Source organism: Typopeltis vanoorti, chromosome 12, assembly GCF_054136105.1.
Source record: "Typopeltis vanoorti isolate ZY-2024b chromosome 12, IOZ_Tvanoo_1.0, whole genome shotgun sequence".
In the NCBI taxonomy this organism is placed as follows: domain Eukaryota; kingdom Metazoa; phylum Arthropoda; class Arachnida; order Uropygi; family Thelyphonidae; genus Typopeltis; species Typopeltis vanoorti.
The window spans coordinates 34,225,803-34,245,503 of NC_143560.1; the positions used below are offsets into that span (position 1 = coordinate 34,225,803).

Consider the following 19,701-nt stretch of genomic DNA (forward strand, 5'->3'; position numbering starts at 1 on the left):
AGAAAGTGGAAGAACTAATTGTTATGCAAGTATAAAATGAGAAAGAGTTGCTGGAAGATGTGAAAAAAAAAAGAATTATTACTATTACTATTATTACGGGCAACTCCAGGGAGTCATTAGACTCATCGAGGGAGGCCCCAAATCATATTCATCACAACTATCTGACATTCATACAGTATCTATCATACCTCGCCTTAAACTCATTCACTGTCACAGCATTCACTACAGACTCAGGGAGTGCATTCCACTCATTCACTACTCTAAAAGTAAAGAACCCAGCTCTAACACCTTTACTAACCACACTTTTGCCCAGTTTCCATGGATGTCCCCTAGTCCTCCCACAACCAGCCCTGTTCTCAAAAATATCTTCTGAATTAATTTTATAGAAACCCTTCAGTAATTTGAATGTCTCAATCATATCTCCCCTCCTCCGCCTATCAACCAATTTTTGCAACCCACAAATCCTCAACCTGTTCTCATACGGTTCATTCCACAGACCTGCTATCATCTTGGTCACTCGCCTCTGGACCCTCTCCACATCCTCCCCATCAAGAAGAAACCTAGGTGACCAAATCTGAGCACAGATTTGGTCACCTAGGAATGGAAGAGTAATGATTGTAAATTCTTTGAATCTTTGATATATAATAAAGCAAACTGAGAGGGCTGATAATAGCAAATGAGTTGATGCATAGGTTGTGCAGGAGGAATGGTGTACAATTAGAAAGGATGGAAGAATGACATATTGGAAGAAGTGCAGATAAGCATGTGCAGGCACATTTTGGGCAATTTTATATTGTATTCATTTACCAAGGAATACAATATAAAAACTTTTAAATCGAATGTCAACAAGTTTCTCCTTTCCCTACTGTATATGGATAGTGGGTTGGGAAAGGAGAAACTTGTTGACATTCGATTTAAAAGTTTTTATATTGTATTCCTTGGTAAATACATCAGGAGGAAGACTCTTCCACAGTACAGCAGTAGCAGGGATGAAGGAGTAAGAAAAGAAACTTGTTCTGTAGGTTCAAGGTGTACTGTGAAAGGATGCTGGGTGGCAGCTGTATGTGTTCCAATGGGCTTAGTACAGAGTGTGGGAATTATTGATGCTGTTTCAGATGAACATTTTCCATGGAAATATTTAAAGAATATACAAATTGTAGAGATTAAACATCTATGTGAAAGTGAGGGGAGTGAGTTGGTAAGAGATGGGTCATTTATCAGTCTAATTGCTCTCCTCTGTATTGAATCAGGCATTTTGAGGAAGCTTTTAGGAGTCCCACTCCAAATCTGAGAACAGTATTCAATAGCTGGGTGGATTTGTGATTTGTATAAGGTTAACAGCTGTTTAGAGGTGAAGTAACATCTTGAGTGAAAGAGAAATCCTAGTTTTTTGGAAGCTGAGGATGCAATGGTTATGATGTGTTTATGCCTGGAGAGGCCTGACGTCAAGGTTAATTCCAAGAAGAGAAATCTCATCTTGTCTGGGAATTTGAGTGTTATCAAAAATAATACTGGGGGAAAATGGTTCTTTTTTGTGTGGAAATAAGACAGAACTGGGTTTTACTAGCATTGAAGTTGACAAGGTTATCTGAGCCCCATTGGAGAATGGCTTGGAGGTCAGGGTTAAGGGAAGTTGTAGTTGATGTTCTGTGGGTTGAAGTAAGTTGTGTAGGGTAAGGTTTATCAAATGAAAGGGAAGAATGCAATGTGCTGTCATCTGCAAAACTGTGTATTGGGTTGGAGGTCAACTGAAGTAGGTCATTGATATACAGGAGGAAGAGGGTTGGTGAGAGAACTGACTTGTGGGACCCCAGCATTAATTGGAAGGTGAGAGGATAGGGAGCGGTCTACCATCCCACTTAGTGTGTGTCCAGACAGAAAGCTGGCAGTCCATCTGCAGAAGTCCTGAGACAGTTTAAATGATGGGAGTTTGCTTAATAAGCCTTTGTGCCAGACCTGGTCTAAGGCTTCAGAAATATCAAGTGCAACTACTTTGAATTCACCAAATTTCTCCATGGCATTGTCCAGAGATGTTTTAAATAATATCTTATATCTTGAATTTGAAAGGAATGTCGATCACACGTTGCAAAAGTGGTTGTGGACTTGAGGAGATATTGCAGTTTCTGAATGCAAATGCCAAAGAGAATCGGGAATTAAGTGAGGTTTTTGCGATTGGTTTGTTCCACTTGACCAAAAATTATAGGCATTGGTGATATAGAATGTAAAGGGTATTGTATTTTCATGGATAATAGAACAGGATGGGGAGAAGGAGATTTCTGATAGCAGAAAAATTGCACCTAACAAGAATAGAAGTTCACTATGGGATAGTGTATTTGAGACTGTGTAGTAGGCGATAGCAACCAACAGAACAAAATTTATACTTGGTTGCTGATATAGGTGCCCTCCCTCGATGAGTCTTTGGACTCCTTGGAGGTGTCATGTAATAATAATAATATTCCAGGGATATAAATGCCATGCATCAGCAGATTAGCACAATGAGACTGAATAATTATTATGGGGGACTTCTGAGAACATATGAGAACATAGCTTGGAAAGAGGAAAGAATGTGTGGAGAGAAGAAAATGAAATTTATGCAGCTAGAGTACCAGATCTAGATAACATGAAAGGATTTAGCCATAATTAAGATAGTCACTTATACCCCTGATAGAAGAGTAATAGTGAAATCTTCACCTTGGCAGTGGCTGAGTATATATAAGATTCAGTTAAGAAGAGGTACATGTGATTACAGCCAACTTGGGAGACAACTTACAGCAATGCAGGATCAAATAGTATTTGAGGGTCAGGAAGATAAATCAGGTGGGATAGAGAGTTGGTCTTGCCTTAGTAACATTCTCCCTTTCTATGACAAAGTGGCAGTTGAATGGATAGGGGAAATGGCTACACTGATAAATGATATTGCTAGACTTTCTAATTTGGTATAGTATCATGTGGAATGCTATTACATCAGTTGTAATAAATGGAAATGATATGGAGTGGAGCAAACAACAGAGCAATATATGGTGCTGTAGATCAAGGAGAGGCAGGTGACTAGTGGGATGCATCGGGGCTCTTCAGTTGGGCAACATCTGGAAATGAGTAGAAAGACATGTGTTAGCAGTTCATAATTAGTTAATGATTTTAATTCACAACACAAGAATAATAAGAAAATAATTAATTTGTTTACTTATTTGCTGATATTTCACTGTCATATGCAACAAGCAACAATTAGTTAATAGTGGGAATTTTTTTTTGTAATGGACAACACAAAGAACTAAAGTACTAATTGGTGCCATCTATTGTTTGATAAAGAATGAGAGAACAAGTATTAAGACAATTTAGAGGTTACTGTTCCTCTTTATAAGGCTTTGATGATGATGATGCAGTTCTTATTGTATCAGAACTATTGTGCATAGTTTATTGGGTTTCTTGGAGATGGAAGTACTGGAGAGGATCCTGAGGCAAGTGATTGAATGGTAACTGTCTGTGAAGTGCACCCAATGAGGATATTCTAAAGATTTGGATTACAAATTTCAGTTGATATGTGGAAATGAGAAGATATATAATAGAAACATGTGCTACTAGTAAAATAGGTTTTATAGAATAAATAATTACTAGACAGGCAAGAACAAGGTATAATCTCTGTAAGTTATTGTGGTTAAGAAGAATATGAGGACTAGATTTTTCACCTAGAAAGTATTAAATGAGTGTAATGGGATGCCAGAAGCAGTTGTGCCTTGACACTGAATGAGTTATGGGTACGGTGACCATACGTCCTTTATTTAAGAGGACAATCCTTTATTTCACTGCTCTGTCCTTTGGATTTATTTTTTTTCTAAAATGGCCATTTTGTCCTTTATTTTGTGAATTGAAATAGTAAATTGAATATTGACATGCAGCACACGGCCCATAGAAGCATGATACTGTCATGTTTCTATGGGTCAAAATTTTTAAATATTTCACAGATAAATACATATCTTTTAAAAGCATTTTAAAAATTGTTGAATTTTGCTTATGTCTCCCTGGATCTAATGGCCCCACTGAATGAAAATTTTTATTAGTGAACAATATGTGGGCCAGTGAAAAAATCCAATTAAAAATCGAAACATTGAAAGCATGCATTTATACCAAATGCAACTTTGACATGAATTATATATAGTTTTATGAATTTTTAAAACACAAACCTGATTTATTAAAAAAAGTTCATTCTTGTGAAAAGAATTGTTAAATTGTGAATGAATACAATTCACTAAGGAATGTTTCATTCATAATTTGAGAAGTTAAAACCCTTGAAAAGATATGCTTGTATTTTAGTATAAGTTGTATATAGCCTGACAAATATTGGATACCGTAATTAGTGTAAAACTTGTGAATATTCCCGTGTAAAATACCTACTAATTTAGTAGGTATTTTACATTGTATGTTAGACAATGAATTTGTTATGTACATATTTTCTGTTAGAATTGATATAAAAGATTTACTGTGTAAATTGCATATAACCAACTGAGATTATAAGGTCAAAGTACGCGAGCAAGACACCAGATTAGTAAGTTGCCTCAAGCGGTCACATGCACATATGGAACGTGGTGACCTACGTTTTCAGGGATGATGCTACAAAATGGCAAGACCCACGAGTGCAAAGGAATAACGTGTTGGGGTGAAAATTTAGGGTTACAAGGAGCCCCTTAAGGATTGATATAAGGGCTAGAGCCCCCCCCCCCCCGAGGACTTTTTTGTCTGTGTTCTTTGTTTGAGTCTCTGTTCTCTCTCTCTCTCTCGGTGGCAGAAGTTGGAGGTGTCGGGTCATGATTAGAGGGATCGCGGATTCCAAGCCCTACGATGAACAAATAAAATAGAGGATTTTCAAAGCAATGGGCAACTCCCGGAAAAGATAGTGGTCAAGTAGCGTGCTTTATGGATGCAGAATCACCTTGTGCTAAGAATATTCTAGGCATAGATGATCGGTATGCAGACTCCATGAGGATCAACCTAAGCTGACAGGAATTTTAGCCTTAACATAGAGGGAAGAAAATGTTTGGAAGGAAAGGAATCCAAGAATCGAAAGGACAAGCATGAGGAATCCTCGAGTTCGGTATAGTTCACCTTTAATCAAGCAATGTGTGAGAGGAGGGTAATCGTAACTTAAGAATCATAGACCTTCATAAAGTTTTGAGGCTCTATCTAAAATTAAGACAGAACTGTGATATTTTAATCGTAGTCGGTGAGCAATGTGTACTATGTATTATAATTGTATTTGTGTTGATTGCTAGCTATGTTTAAGAGCTATAGAGATGTCTAATCCAGATGGCTTGATTAACACCTAAAAGTCATTATTGGTTTTATAATCTAAGAATGCAAGCTTTGAACATAATGTTTTTGTAGTATTAGTTACTGTGTGATGTATATTGATTAATTTCACTTTGTAATCTAGTAGTACAGTGATAATTGAAAGTTCTTTATTCTGTATGATGATCATTATGTTAAATAAACCTTTTGCTCTTATTAATTTGGTTGCCTGTGTCTAAGAATCCGATGCACCACTCATAAATTATTCGGATCTAAGCGGGAGATAATTGTTACTTAAGACCACGACTGCAAACATGGTTGATTATAGGGTATAGAAATAGATTAGATTAACGACGTGCATATCTTAAGGTTCACATCTTGACTGAGAAGTTTTTCCAATCTAAGGGTTCTGGGTGGTGCAGTGGAACAAATAAATTTTCCCAGAACCTTAAGAGAAGTTAACTTCAGAAGCTTTGTTATTAAGGAGTTGGCTTAACCTTGAGACAATCTCTTTGTAGATCAGACTCGCGCACATGATAATCTGAGGGGCTGAAGTATATAATAGTAAGACAAAGACACATTATAGGTGCTGCTGAGATAGGACAAAGTATTCAAGAGATAGTTAAGTAAAGAAGTTAAACCATATTAAGTAAATATTACCTACTATGATGACACGTTATAACAGAATCAAAATTAAATTTTTTAAGTAATAATATGATTGTTTAAAATGCTATGTATATGCTTATATTTTATAATAAATGTTATAAAGCTTATTTAGTTTTAGTGAAACAAATAAACATGACCTGCTTTTTTATTATGAAACAATTTCTTATTTGTCCTTTATTTTCTCCAAAAAATTATGGTCACCACAGTTGTGGGGGAGATATGATAGGTATTGTGTGAATAATAGTTATTGTGTCTCCTGTGATGAGTCTTTGGACTCTGTGGAAATGGCATAAATAATCTCAAGTTAGTCCTATTTTTATTTACAGGAAGTGGCCTATGGTTAGCTTCATTTGAGGACCGCTACTCTGTGCCTTTTATTGCTTATAAGTCAAGTGTTTGGTATAATCCTTCTCTGGAGGGATTTATTGCTTTCTGGACATATGTCATTATACTTCAGGTAAGTACATGATTTTTCTTTCCATGTTGTTATTGAAAAAAACTGCTCAGATGTTAACATTACACTTCTGTTTACAAACCATGTTTGTAAACAGAAGTATACTATTAATCTCATCATCATCATCAAATTCCTGCCCTGTACCCTCAAGGGGTGTACAGGATATGATAGTACTACATGAAAAAATTTACATCATTATTAATTTCCTATCTACAATTTTCCTCCAAATCAGTCTGTTACTTGTCAAGACTCCAACATTATCAGATCTTATATTTCTATCGTCTTAAGCACTTTGTACTGTATCAATCTACCTATATCTTGGTCTTCCTCTGGGTCGTTTTGCTGCCAACCTGGCAGAGAACACTTGTTTTGCTAATCTTTCCTCGCCCATTCTGTTTAAGTGACCATACCACCTGAGATTAGCTCTGCTAACGCATTCCTGGATGCTGACAATATCAAGTTCTTTCCTAATATCCTCGTTTTTAATATGATATTGCCATTGATGCCATCTGTTCACGCCTATAATCTTTCTCAGGACTCTCATATCTGTGGTCTCTAGTCTTTGGTCAAGTGTTTTACTTCTGACCCAGCTCTCAGATCCATAAGTTAAAACTGGTTTGAACACTGTCTTGTATACAGCTAATTTAGTGTTCCGACTAATTTCTCTCTTATTCCATATGAATTTATTCAATTGACTTCCCACCATACCAGCTTTGCTGATTCTGTTGTCTATTTCTATATTTAATTTACCGTCTTCAGTAAAAATCGTGCCTAAATAGCTGAAATGTTTTACTTGTTCCACAGGTTCTCCATTCACAACACAGTTGACATTTTCAATGATTCTGCCTATTTTCATTGTCTTTGTCTTTTTATTGCTGACCTTCATACCATATCTCTTACAACAGCTATTCAATTTAGTCAGAGAATCTTGCAGACTTGTAGCAGATTTATTTAGAAGTATAACATCATCTGCATAAAGCAAAGAGCTGACATTAACATCTCCAATTTTGAGATGTTAATCTCTTCTTTTAAAAATTACAGAAAATTCTAAACAAAAGAGCAAACTATTATTAATATACAGATAAAGAATGGTAGCTGAAAAGGCTTAATCTTTGATATTGAAAACAGATAGTAAATATTCATCATATCTTAAGCCCTTTCATTAAAATGTTCTAGAGAGAGAGGGAAGTTAAAGTATGGCGAGTGAATGAAAAGTTACAAATTTTGATGTTGAGAATTGTGAATAAAATATTTTTGTTTTAGTTGATTATTTATCATCATGATGTTTCTGATATCTATCCTCAGAATGTATACAGGATACTATGATATCACTACTTGATAAGTTTACATTTTTACTATCTTCCTATCACCAGTTTTCTTCCAGATTAATCTGTTACTTATCAGAATTCCTGTACTGTTAGCCTTGCATTGCAGTGTTCTAAGACACTAACTCTCAATATATCTAAATGTCTAATGCTTTTTTTTTTCATGCCATCCTTGAACCAAACTCTTTTGCTAAATTTTCCTCTCCTATTCTGGTTAAGTGCTTGTTTCAGCTTAGATTTCGTAATGACAGTATTAGAGTAATTTCCTTTTAATGTTAAATTTCTTTGATTCTTGAATGCTAATAGTGCAAAGGTCCTTTCTAATATCTTCATTTCTAGTATGATTCTGCTATTTGTGATACCTATTCACTCATGTGATCTTTCTCAAACTCTCTTGTCTGTGGTATCTTGATTTGGCTTTTTTTTTTTTTTTCCCTCAGCCTAATTTTCAGATCCATAAGTAAAAATTGGTTTGAACACTAACTTATATACTGCGAGTCTAGTGTTTTGGTATTCTATTCTTATTTTATGTAAATTCATTCAGCTAGCCTCACAAGCTTTGCTTGTTTCTATATTTAATTTTTCATTTTCACTAAGCATTGTGCCTAAATGTTTTACTCATTTTATAGGTACTCCATTGAGAATGCACTTGTTTCTATGTTTCTACCTGTGTGTGTGTGTTTATTTTTTTCTTTTGTGCTGCTGATTTTATACCAAATAGTAAGTTACATAAAAGTTATTCAGTTACGTTAAGAAATCCTGAAGATTTGTGCTGGATTTATTTAGGTATATAATATAATTTGCATAAAACATCAGGTTTAATGCCACTTTCTTCACAGTATGATCCATATAAATGATGTATAACTGTGGAGATTATGTATACCATTGTCTTGCACCTCATTTACTACATACCATTTCCTATGTTTCCTTTGATTCTCATGCTGACTTACAGCATAAATATAGGCCTATACTGATTCTGTTTTCACATTAACATAACGGATCTGCTTTTCTCTATACACATTGTCATATGCTTTTTTTCCAGATGTACTAAACTTAAATACAGATCCTTCTTATATCTCATATTTCTTGGCTGCTTGTCTTAAAGTAAAACTGATTCTGACAATTCCAATTTGGATTGAACCCGGCTTGTTTTTTCTCAAGTTTTTCTTCCACAATTTTTAATAACACATTCTCAAATATTCTTGCAAAAATCTGACCTGGAACAATATATAGGGAAATTCCTCTAATTCTTACATTATTTTTTTCCCCATTTTATGGATATGAGTATGAGAACCATATTATTATTACTTGACACCTCCAGGGAGTCCAAAGACTCATTGAGAGAGCACCTACTCTACAACTGCCTCCACCATTCAATCCACCAACTACAATGAACCACAACTACACCAGTATATATATCTCCATATTTGCATGCATCATTGATTAAACTGGATTTCACTGCATACCATTTCCTGTGTCTCCTCATGCTAACTGCTGACTTACAACATAAACATAGATTGTGCGTGGGTGTACACGGCAATCCCATGCGCCTAGTGCGTTCTTTAAAACAGGCACATTAATCTAAAATGCACTAATTGAATCTAATAACCTATGGGAAAAAGTATAATTCATTCCTCAAATTTATTTTATGACCATTAATTTTTTAATAAAAGAATTAAGATATATCTCAGGACGTAGTTAAAGGAAAACCATGAAGCTGAAAGTCAATAAAACATATTCAGAATATAAATTTATTATTCTGCTTCTTAACAAAGAATTAAGCTTATGTAACTTGGTGGGCATTCTTTTTCTTTTTTCTTTTCTTTTTTTTTCATACGACTAACGGTATGGCCCTATTGCCTTTTCTACGCTTCTGTAAATTTTACTGCTTTTCTCTTCAGGGGTCAGCCTCTAAGCATTGCTACTTAAAAACTTCAATTATACAAAAAATATTTTCAAATTGTTTCTATGAAATCTCTTTTGGCTTCTGTCAGTGGTTAAATTTTCTTCATATTCTTAAGGATCTTGCTGCTGTGCATCTAAATTTAGCAGATCAGAATCACTCAATTTCTTGGAATGATAATTAGTTAACTTAAATTCATTTCAAAAGCCTCTAAAATCATTTGCACAATGTTGAAGAATGTGCTTGCATATTGCTAGTAGTAATTTCATTTGACTTTGCGACTTTATAACCAGGCTGAGATTTCTCTGATTTGGAAAAGGCTTCCAAAAAAGGCTGGTTTCATCGACATTAAACATTTGTTGGTCACAATAGCCCTTTTCTCCCAAAATTTTCTTCAAAATCTCTGAATAATTTGTGACCACCTCCTTATCTGCATTTGCAGTTTTGCCTGTGATTAGAACATTTTGTAGGCTATTCATCTTTTTGAAATGCTTAAAACCACCCAGCACTACCATGAAATTCTTCTTCTTTTTTTCCATCATTGATAGCCCTTTTTTTCAAGGTTGCAAATAGACTTAATGCTTTTGATTTAATAAGGTCAGTGCTTAGCAGGATCTGTTTTTGGTTACAATCTTCAATCCATGTAGAAAGAAGTTTCTCTAATTCAATCTTTATAATACTTTGATTTCAAGTGGTCTGCATGCATGATAAATTTGAAGCAGCATTACCTTTCTCTTTGTATTCAGAAGCTTTGCTTAAAATTGCTTGTATAGTTGATTCACCCATTTTTGTGTTCTTGTCCTATCTTTGCTCTGGACTCACCTTGTTTATTTTTCTTTATTATATTAAGTTTTTTTTCCAATGAGATTAAGTTTCGAATCATTTTCACACTTCCACATTTTTGCTCAATTCTTTTACTCATGATGAAAGGTTGGAAAAATAATTTAAAATAAAAAAGGAAAACAATTGCAAAGGAGGCACGAGATATGATCATCAAAATGCTATGAAATTCGCAGACGACATAAAATTTTGGTGGTAAATTTGGAACATAGTGTACATTCAAATAATGTAGTATGCTATTAAAAAATAACTCTGTAAAATGTTTTAAATTGGTAACTAAATTATTTCATCCTGGTGAGTGATTTTTTAAAATAGTTAGCCATGAAAAACGTATAGATGGAAAATTTTTAAAATCTATAACATATATTTTTAAGAAGTATATATAAGGCTCATTAATCGAATTTGGGTATAGAAAAAAACTGACGCACTAATTGGAGCCGTATTAATCGAGGGATTGCTGTATATACATATATATATTTTATCAAAGGTCTTTTGTCTGAATATCATTTTTTCCAGTTACCTTTCTGCATTCCAACTGCTAACCAACACCCTTTTAGTCCATCTTGAAACTTGCCGAACCCACTTCACTGTCTCCTACTGTCCTTTGGAACAGCGTCCTCCCCTCACTCTACCTTCCCCAAAGATTACAACCCTCAGCTGTTCAATCAACATGTGAATAAATTCCTCCTTTCTTCTATTCCTCTTTTGTAGGCAAAAGAGAGGTAGAAGCACTACACTAATTTGCTATAGGTCTTGTGACCTTTCGTGTGCAGATCAGAGATTAAAAAAAAAAAAATTGATGTCACATAGGCAGGGGTAAAGAAAGAAGGAATCGTTGATATTCTTTTTTTGAAATGCAGGAGATTGGAGTCTTTGGGGAATACTTCATGAATAAGGTTGTTCCAAATAACCAATTTTGGATGGGATCAAATGTGAGAGTAGCAAATTCAGTTGGTTAGCCAATAAACTGCAAATGTGTTTGGGGGGAGTTGTTTGTTATTGTAGGTTTAGCAGAAATGGGAAGTGACGGCTGCTAGTTTTGTTGAACAGTGCTTGTGGAATTATCTAGAGAAAAGGCTCAATGTGGAAACTGTTTGAGAGAGGCCTCAAGAAAGGGATTTTCAGTTAGCTGAACTATCCTCTTTGGGGTAGTATTAAGAATTTTTAGAGATATGCAGTGCACAATCTTAAATGTGAGAGCAGTATTCTAAAATCGGGTCTAAGGTCTTCTTTTTTTTTTTTTTTGTGTGTGTGTGTGGGGGGGGGGAACAAAATTGTGTTTAAGAAGCATAAAGGTGACTATCTTTTTAGCAGTAGGTATAGAAGACTAGTTTGAAAATTAGTGTTTAGGTGCTGGTTGAAGATCTTGAAGCCTGGGATGTTTGAGCACTTTTACTAATTAGTTCGTTCATCCCTCATATTTGTAGGCTTAAAGTGGTGATGTCTAACAATTTTTTTTTCTGGAATCAGAGTTACAATGTTTAGCAAGCTTGTAGGAATTGTTATTTAGTATCGTGTCTGTTTCTTAGTGGAAGTTCAGGATGATGGCATGTTTTTTTTGTTTTCTGCCTCAGTCATGTCTCAAGGCCTGCTGGCATTTTCAGCAGCAGGCATGTTATCATTGAGATGATGTCATCATGTATCGCTTCGAACTTTCTTTGTGTTGCATCAGTTTTATTGGGGGGGAGTCATCAGATATGACAAGGCACTGTTTCAGGTTCTTGGTGCATTTTCCAAGATTTAAGAACTGTTTCACTGATGTGAGGCACAAGAAACAGAAAAATGCTGCTCAAGGTTAGTTAGGAGTTTTTTAGCACAATTTGTCAATTCTTTGCACCACTAGCATGCATTACAATAGCAACAAAAATTGCTATTGTAAATCGGTTTTGTTGTTGCCATCTTTGCTTTTGTGTGAAGTAGGCATAAATGGAAGGTTGAGAAAAAATCACTTTTATGAGTGATAAAATAGTACAGCACAATTTTCAAGTAATACAATGTAGAGAAACCTTTGTAAAAATTTTTATAAGATATTTTAAGATGAAGGTAAGTTAGCCTTATATGGGATGACAGGAGCTTTCCTCTTGGAAACTCAAGTTTTTAATCCTGAGAAATCCAGAAAAACTACATTCAATTAACAGACACATTGCACTGTCCTCGTAGAGACTCGGTTGCTTTAGTTGTAATTCCATCCATTGCTTTCTGTTAAAAATAGCTTTATTGATTTAGATTTTTAATTTTATGTAATAACATCATGAAATATCTTTTATTAATGCCAAGAAAATGTAAATAAAGTTTTCTCAGCATTACTTAAAGTAATAATCACCATTTCATATATATATATGTTCATACATATTTAATATATATATATATATTAAACCAAAACTTTGGAAACGCTATGTAGATGACATTTTTATTATTTGGAGTCACAGCCACAACTCTCTCATGGATTTTCTTAATCATCTCAATAATCAGCATCCTAATATAAAATTCACAGTCGAACTTGAATATGACAATTCCCTACCATTCCTGGATATAAAACTTTCACGCTGCTCTGGAAAATTTAGAATCTCAATGTATAGAAAACCTACGCAAACTAATAGATATCTTCACAGTCAGTCTCATCATTTTCCTCCACAGAAACTTGGAACTATTTCTATCTTGGGACATAGATCATGCTCTCTTCTGAATGACCCAGATGAACTTCAAGAAGAAATTAATTGCCTCTCACGTGTCTTTAGACAAAATGGATATTCTGATAAAACCATTAAAAAATTTCTTCCAAATCCTCCTAGCCACCGCACTGAAGAAATAACCAACTTTAAGGGTAACATCTCCATCCCATACATCAGTTCAGTTTCCAAAAAATTAACTAAAATTCTTAAGAGGTTCAACATCAGGACCTTATTCACTACACTTTCAAAAATCCGCTCACTAGTAAGCCATCCAAAGCCTCATCATCATAATCTAAAATATCCTGGCATATATAAGATATGATGTGATTGTAATATCCCTTATTTTGGTCAAACAAATAAATCTATTGAATTACGTACACAAGAGAGGCATCTCTTACAAAAGAACACATGCCAGTGCCTTGTTTATTTATGTTCTTTTCTCGAACAATCCTGATGATGAACACCAGGGTCATTCAGTCTGCTGGGATAGATCTGAAAACATCTTTCGTTGCCATGATGAGTTTGAAAGAAAAATTGTGAAGTCCAGAGAAATCATCCTTAATCATGAACATTTAAATAACAATTTGAGCTACAACATCCCTGATAGCCGCTCTGCTGTTGTTCAGTACTGGCATTCACGAGAGTCTGCAAGCACGCACTCAACAAACAATGCCACATTTGAAAGAACAACTTAAATGTAAATACAACGTTTTTTCATGTCAATTATGCACTGCAATTTTCCTGTGCTTCTCAGTTTTAAACTTCAGTGTTTTTATTGCTGTTTCCTATTTTTAGAAGACACCTGAAGAAGGCTGTCAAAAGCCGAAACTACTGGTGTTTTATATCATTAAAGGCCTCGGTTTTAGTCATTAAATCTCTTTATTAAAATGTGTGTGTGTGTATATGACAGAATGATCATTAACTCGGTTAACATACATAGTTTTATGAAAAAATTGAATGACTAGAACCGAGATTTAAGTAAAAAGGTTTTAATATAAAAACACTACTAGTTTCGGCCTGTAACAGCCTTCTTCAGGTGACATTATAAAAGAAAGAAAAAACACTAAACATTGAAGGTTAAAAGACTATGAACAACATAGACAGTCTCTATACATAATTAGCATGAAAACGTTGTAGTTGTATTTGAAGCTGTTTTTTCGTTTGTTGCATTGTTGGGAGAGTGCGTTCTTGCAGCCTCACGTGAACACCTGTACATGATTACAGCTGAATGACTATCTGGGAGGTTGTAGCTCAAGTTGTTATTTAGATGAACAGGATTGAAGATGATTTCTCTAGATTCCATGATTTTTCTCTCTAGTTCGTCACTGCAACGGAAGATGTTAGTAGATTTTTCCCAGCAGACTTTGTGACTTTGGTTTTCATCATTAGGATTAGCCGAGAAAAGGATATGACTTGATAATGCACTCGCTCGCTGTCTCTTGTAAGTAATGTCCCTCATGTGTTCTTCCATACGCAATTCGACAGATTTGTCTGTCTGCCCAAAATAAGGAATATCACAATCACACAATATTTTATATACACCAGGGTATTTGAGTTAATGATGACAAGGTTTTGGGTGGCTAATTAAGAAACGGATCTTTGGAAGTGGAGTGAATAATGTTCTGATATTGTATTTTCTTAGAACTTTTGCTAATTTATGTGAAACAGTACTTATGTAAGGAATAGATATATTGTCTTTGAATCTATTTGTTTCTTCTGAGTGATGTCTAGGAGGATTAAGAAGGAATTTTTCAATGATTTTCTTGGAATATCCATTAACTTCGAAAGAAGTTTTCGGATGGTTTATTTCTGTAAGAAGTTCATTTGGGTCATCAAGAAGAGAACGGGCTCTATGTCCCAATGTGGAAATTATTCCAAGCTTATGAGGAGGGAAATGATGGGACTGACTGTGCAGATATCTGTTGGTATGCGTGGGCTTTCTATATATCGATATTTTGAGTTTACCAGAAGAGCGAGTCAGTTTGACATCAAGAAAAGGCAAGGAATTATCCGTTTCAAGCTCGGCAGTAAACTTAATACTTTGATGTCGGCTATTGAGATGTTCGAGGAAAACCATAAGGGATTCATGTCCATGGCTCCAAACAATGAAGACATCGTGTTAAAATAAAGGAAGAGATAGCCTTGGTTTCAAAATCCTCTAAGTAAATATTTGCAAGTACAGGGGATAAAGGATTACCCATAGCCAGTCCATGATTTTGCTTGTATATAGTATCTTGAAATTTGAAGTAACCAGACCTCATGCAATGTGTAAGCAAGGCTAACATTTTTCTGGATAACTTGTCCTTGAGTAATGTTAGGACTTCATCTGTTGGGACATTAGTGAACAAAGAAGTTATGTCCAAGCTAGCCATGATGTCATCTTCATTAACTGTAATATCCTTGATGTATATAACAAATTCTGTAGTGTTCTTGATAAAGGATGGTGACTTGCCTGAAAAACTTTTTAGGTATTTGGCAAGATATTTTGAAAGATTGTACGTAGGAGAATTGATACCTTCTACAATTGGACATAATGGCATGTTCTCTTTATGGATTTTAGGAACACCATATATGCGAGGAATTAACAGATGGAGAGAGCATAGAGATAAACGAGCGTTTTGGGATAATTCAGTTGTTGTTTTTAATAAGTTGTTTGTACGATTTTGAAGTTCACAATGAAGACATCATCCACATAACGTTTCCAAAACTTTAGGTGTTAAAATAAAGGAAGAGATATCCTTGGTTTCAAAATCCTCTAAGTAAATATTTGCGAAATATTTCGTATAAATAAATAAATCGTACAAACAACTTATTAAAAACAACAACTGAATTATCCCGAAACGTTCGTTTCGGGATAATTTAGTTTAATCCTTTATCCCAGTGAGAGCAAACAAAATCCCAGGTAAGATAGTACAACACTATATTCAGTCCTGAAGATATTTTCAGGCGCAAACTTTGTTTGCTCTCACTCGGATAAAGGATTAAACTAAATTTATTATAGTCTAACCTAGCGAAAAATAAACTTTCAACATCTTTCTCTAAATCCAGAGTAATTTAATAAAAAAAGGTGGTAAACCTTTTGGCAACTCCTATAGGTAAAGATGACCTTGCTACTGCTTCTGCCTGGTATCTCCAACTCTGGGCCTGGCTCCCACTGAAGAGACCTCAATAAAGGTCGAAACTAGTCTGGGTAGTGGCCAATCCCTTAATGCATAACATATCCACAAGGAGATGTGTTTTGCATTATGGGAGATACTGGGATAGGAGTGTTGGTAGCTTGCTCCACCTTTGCTACGAGTTGCCCTGGTGTTGCACTACTTACCCAAGTAAGATAGTACGACACTATATTCAGTCCTGAAGATATTTTCAGGCGCACACTTTGTTTGCTCTCACTGGGATAAAGGATTAAACTAAATTTATTAAAGGCTTTGGAGTGATTGTGGGTAAGGAGTTGAAATTTAGAGTATGTATTGCAGAGAAGGGTAAGATAGCTCATCAAATCACATGGATGTAGAAGAAAATACTGAATGCTTGTCATTATTCTGCTTTATGAGGCCTTAATAAGGGCATTAATAACATCTGAACTACTGTGCACAGATCTGATTGACTTAATTCCTTGGAGAGGATCCAAAGCAAGTGACTAAAAATTGTGACAAGCTTTCAGAATGTTCTTTATAAAGAATATTGAAGGTTTGTTGTTGATGGACAGGAAAGAAGGAATATGATTGATACAGAAGACTTTTTTTAATACATGGCAGGAGAAGGAGAGAAGAAGGGATCTGTAATGGAATGTAGGAGGGTATGGAAAATATTTTTTGCTTGGAAGGTGGTGAATGGGAAGAGTGAGTTACCAGGGGCAGTTGTCAGCTTTGTCAGTGAATCATTTCAAGAAGTAATATAGATAATATATAAATAATGGTTAGTACAGACCTACCACAATGAGTCTTTGAATTTGTGATGTCTGAGAAAATATTTAATTTGCCATCTTCACTTAAAAATTGTACCTAAAGCCACAAGTATTGAAGGTTCTCTACTGAGTGGTTGTTTTCCATACTTCTACAGGTTTCACGTTTTTATTTTTTTTACTGATGATTTTCATATCAACTTTTTTAACCTGCAGAACAGACACATCAGCTGTTGGACACACACACGCAAAATTAATGTTGGAAGTTTTTTCCACTTGGTTAGACTATAATAAATTTAGTTTAATTCTTTATTGAGGTCTCTTCAGTGGGAGCCAGACCCAGAGGTGGGTGATACTAAGGTGGAAGTAATGGAGAAGTCATATTTACCTATACGAGTTGCCAAAAGGTGTCTCACCTTATTATTAAATTATTCTGGATAAGAGAAAGATGTTGGAGTTTTTTCCCCACTTGGTTAGACTATAATAAATTTTAATATAATATAAACTATAATAAAAGTCCTGAAGATACTTCAGGCACAAACTTTGTTCGCTTATACTTGGATAAAGGATTAAACTAAATTTATTACGCAAAATTAATGATTACCATTAAGAGCCTTAGTTGGCTTGATATATTTGTAATCAAAAACAAAATCTAAACTCATTCATCCACTGAATAAAAATTCTCAGACAAGCAGGAAATTTATTAATTTTATTTGTTTTTAATATTTGCTTATAAAATTGCTAATCAAGTATTATTGTTATAGGTTATGATCCCTATTTCTCTCTATGTTACCATTGAAATAATTAAATTGGGTCAGGTATACTTAATTCATGAAGATGTCAAATTATATGATCCCCAGTCCAATAAAAGATTGGAATGCAGAGCTCTTAATATTACAGAAGAACTAGGCCAAGTACAGTATGTTTTTTCAGATAAAACAGGAACTTTAACTGAAAATTGTATGATTTTTCGACGTTGTACAGTTGGAGGACTTGATTACAACCACCATCATCCTGCCATTTCAGGAGGTAAGAATGACATCTCGTGAAATATCATCGGTACATTTATGAAATTAATATATATTTTAGAATCAATATACATGAAATTAATATAATATTATGAAATAAATAAATAAATAAATAAATATATATATATATATATATATATATATATATTTAAATTCCAGGAGGTTATTTCTGCTATCTTGTAGTAATTTCATGTATATCACCATAACATTTGGGGTAAAATAAATATTTCATTTAAGAAGAACATTTGCCAAAAAAGTAGAGGAGGCCTGTTTGTTGGTGGCTTAGATGAATAGTTTTTAATTAATGGTGATAAAAACACTGATCTAATTGGTTCTAACTCTTAGTCCAGATTAATGAGATATGTGCAATGTTGCATCATTTAACAGAAGGAATATGCTTTTTAGAACATTAAAAATGTCTGAATTCAGAAATTTTTCATGCCTTGTTTTTTCCAAAAAAACTTTAACTTTTTTATTCTTTTTTTTTTTTTTATTTTCACTTAGCTGCTTGTGTAATGGGGTGCTTAAGGGTCAAAGCTGTATAACTGAGAGGAGACCTCCACATAGCCTTTAAAGGAATGCGGAGAACCGACCAGGGCTTCTGACCTAATGTCCAATCCTCACTTTCTCGTGGGGCACCCTGTTGGGTATCTACTTTGATACTGAACGAACGAGGATGGGCTGGCAATTTGGGATTTAGCCGACCAAATTGTATTCTTATTGGTTAAACCAAAATAAAAAATGATGGTACAACATGACAAAATTTCATGCCGGCTGGGGCGTCGCCCGGTTAAACAAGGCCCCCGTTGTTTTCGCCAGGGAAACAGGGTGATCAGCAAAAAGTCAGCTACTGGAACAAATCTGAAAACAAACCCCAACTCAACATCACCAGAGTTAAAGATCGGTACTATCAACGTAAGAAGCCTGAATGGCAAAGAAATGGAGCTAGCTGAGGAATTAGATAAGTACCAGATCGACATAATAGGGGTGACTGAAACAAAAAAGACAAAAACTGGCGAGATCTTTCTGAGCAATAAATACAAAATGTTATATTCAGGCAATGACAATCAAGGAAAAGGAGTAGCCATAATATTCAACACAAAATACAAGGCTAATCTTCTTGAATGGCAGTCAGTCTCAAGTAGAGTAATGTGGGCAAATATGAGAATGGGGAACTGGACAGTGAGACTTATTTGTGCCTATGGTCCCACAGAAGGTTCTACTAAGGTAGAAGTGGAGGAATTTTTTGACGCTTTAGAAAAAGCAACTGACACAATGAAAAAGGAAAAGTTGGTCCTTGTTGGGGATCTAAATAGCAGAGTAGGAAATGATTGTGAGACATATAAAAATATTTTGGGAAAATTTGGAGAAAAGAGCAAAGCTAATAATAATGGGTCCGCGCGGTTAGCCTAGTGGCTTTGCGCTTCGCAACCATATGCCTGGGGAAGGAGTGTCCTAGGTTCGATTCCCGTCGGAGACGTGAGGAGCTGAAGGATCTTCCTCAGCCATAGCCAAGTTAGCTGGTCTTGGGCGCGGGCAGTAGGGTTTTTCCCGCCAGTTTATCTGGTGTTTTTCATCCCGCAAGCAGGCAAACCGGCCCCTTGAACACACAGCGATACAGCCAAG

At 35.0% G+C, this 19,701-nt stretch overlaps 1 protein-coding gene across 1 annotated transcript in view; it reads left to right on the top strand.

Moving 5' to 3' along the window:
- LOC150100680 (phospholipid-transporting ATPase VD) overlaps positions 1 to 19,701 on the top strand; it is a 292,342-nt gene that overhangs the window by 154,541 nt on the left and 118,100 nt on the right. Inside the window, exons 7-8 of the mRNA XM_090401109.1 lie at positions 6,276 to 6,406; positions 17,812 to 18,076. Coding sequence (XP_090257235.1) covers positions 6,276 to 6,406; positions 17,812 to 18,076 — 396 coding nt within the window. The remainder of the gene's footprint in view (positions 1 to 6,275; positions 6,407 to 17,811; positions 18,077 to 19,701) is intronic.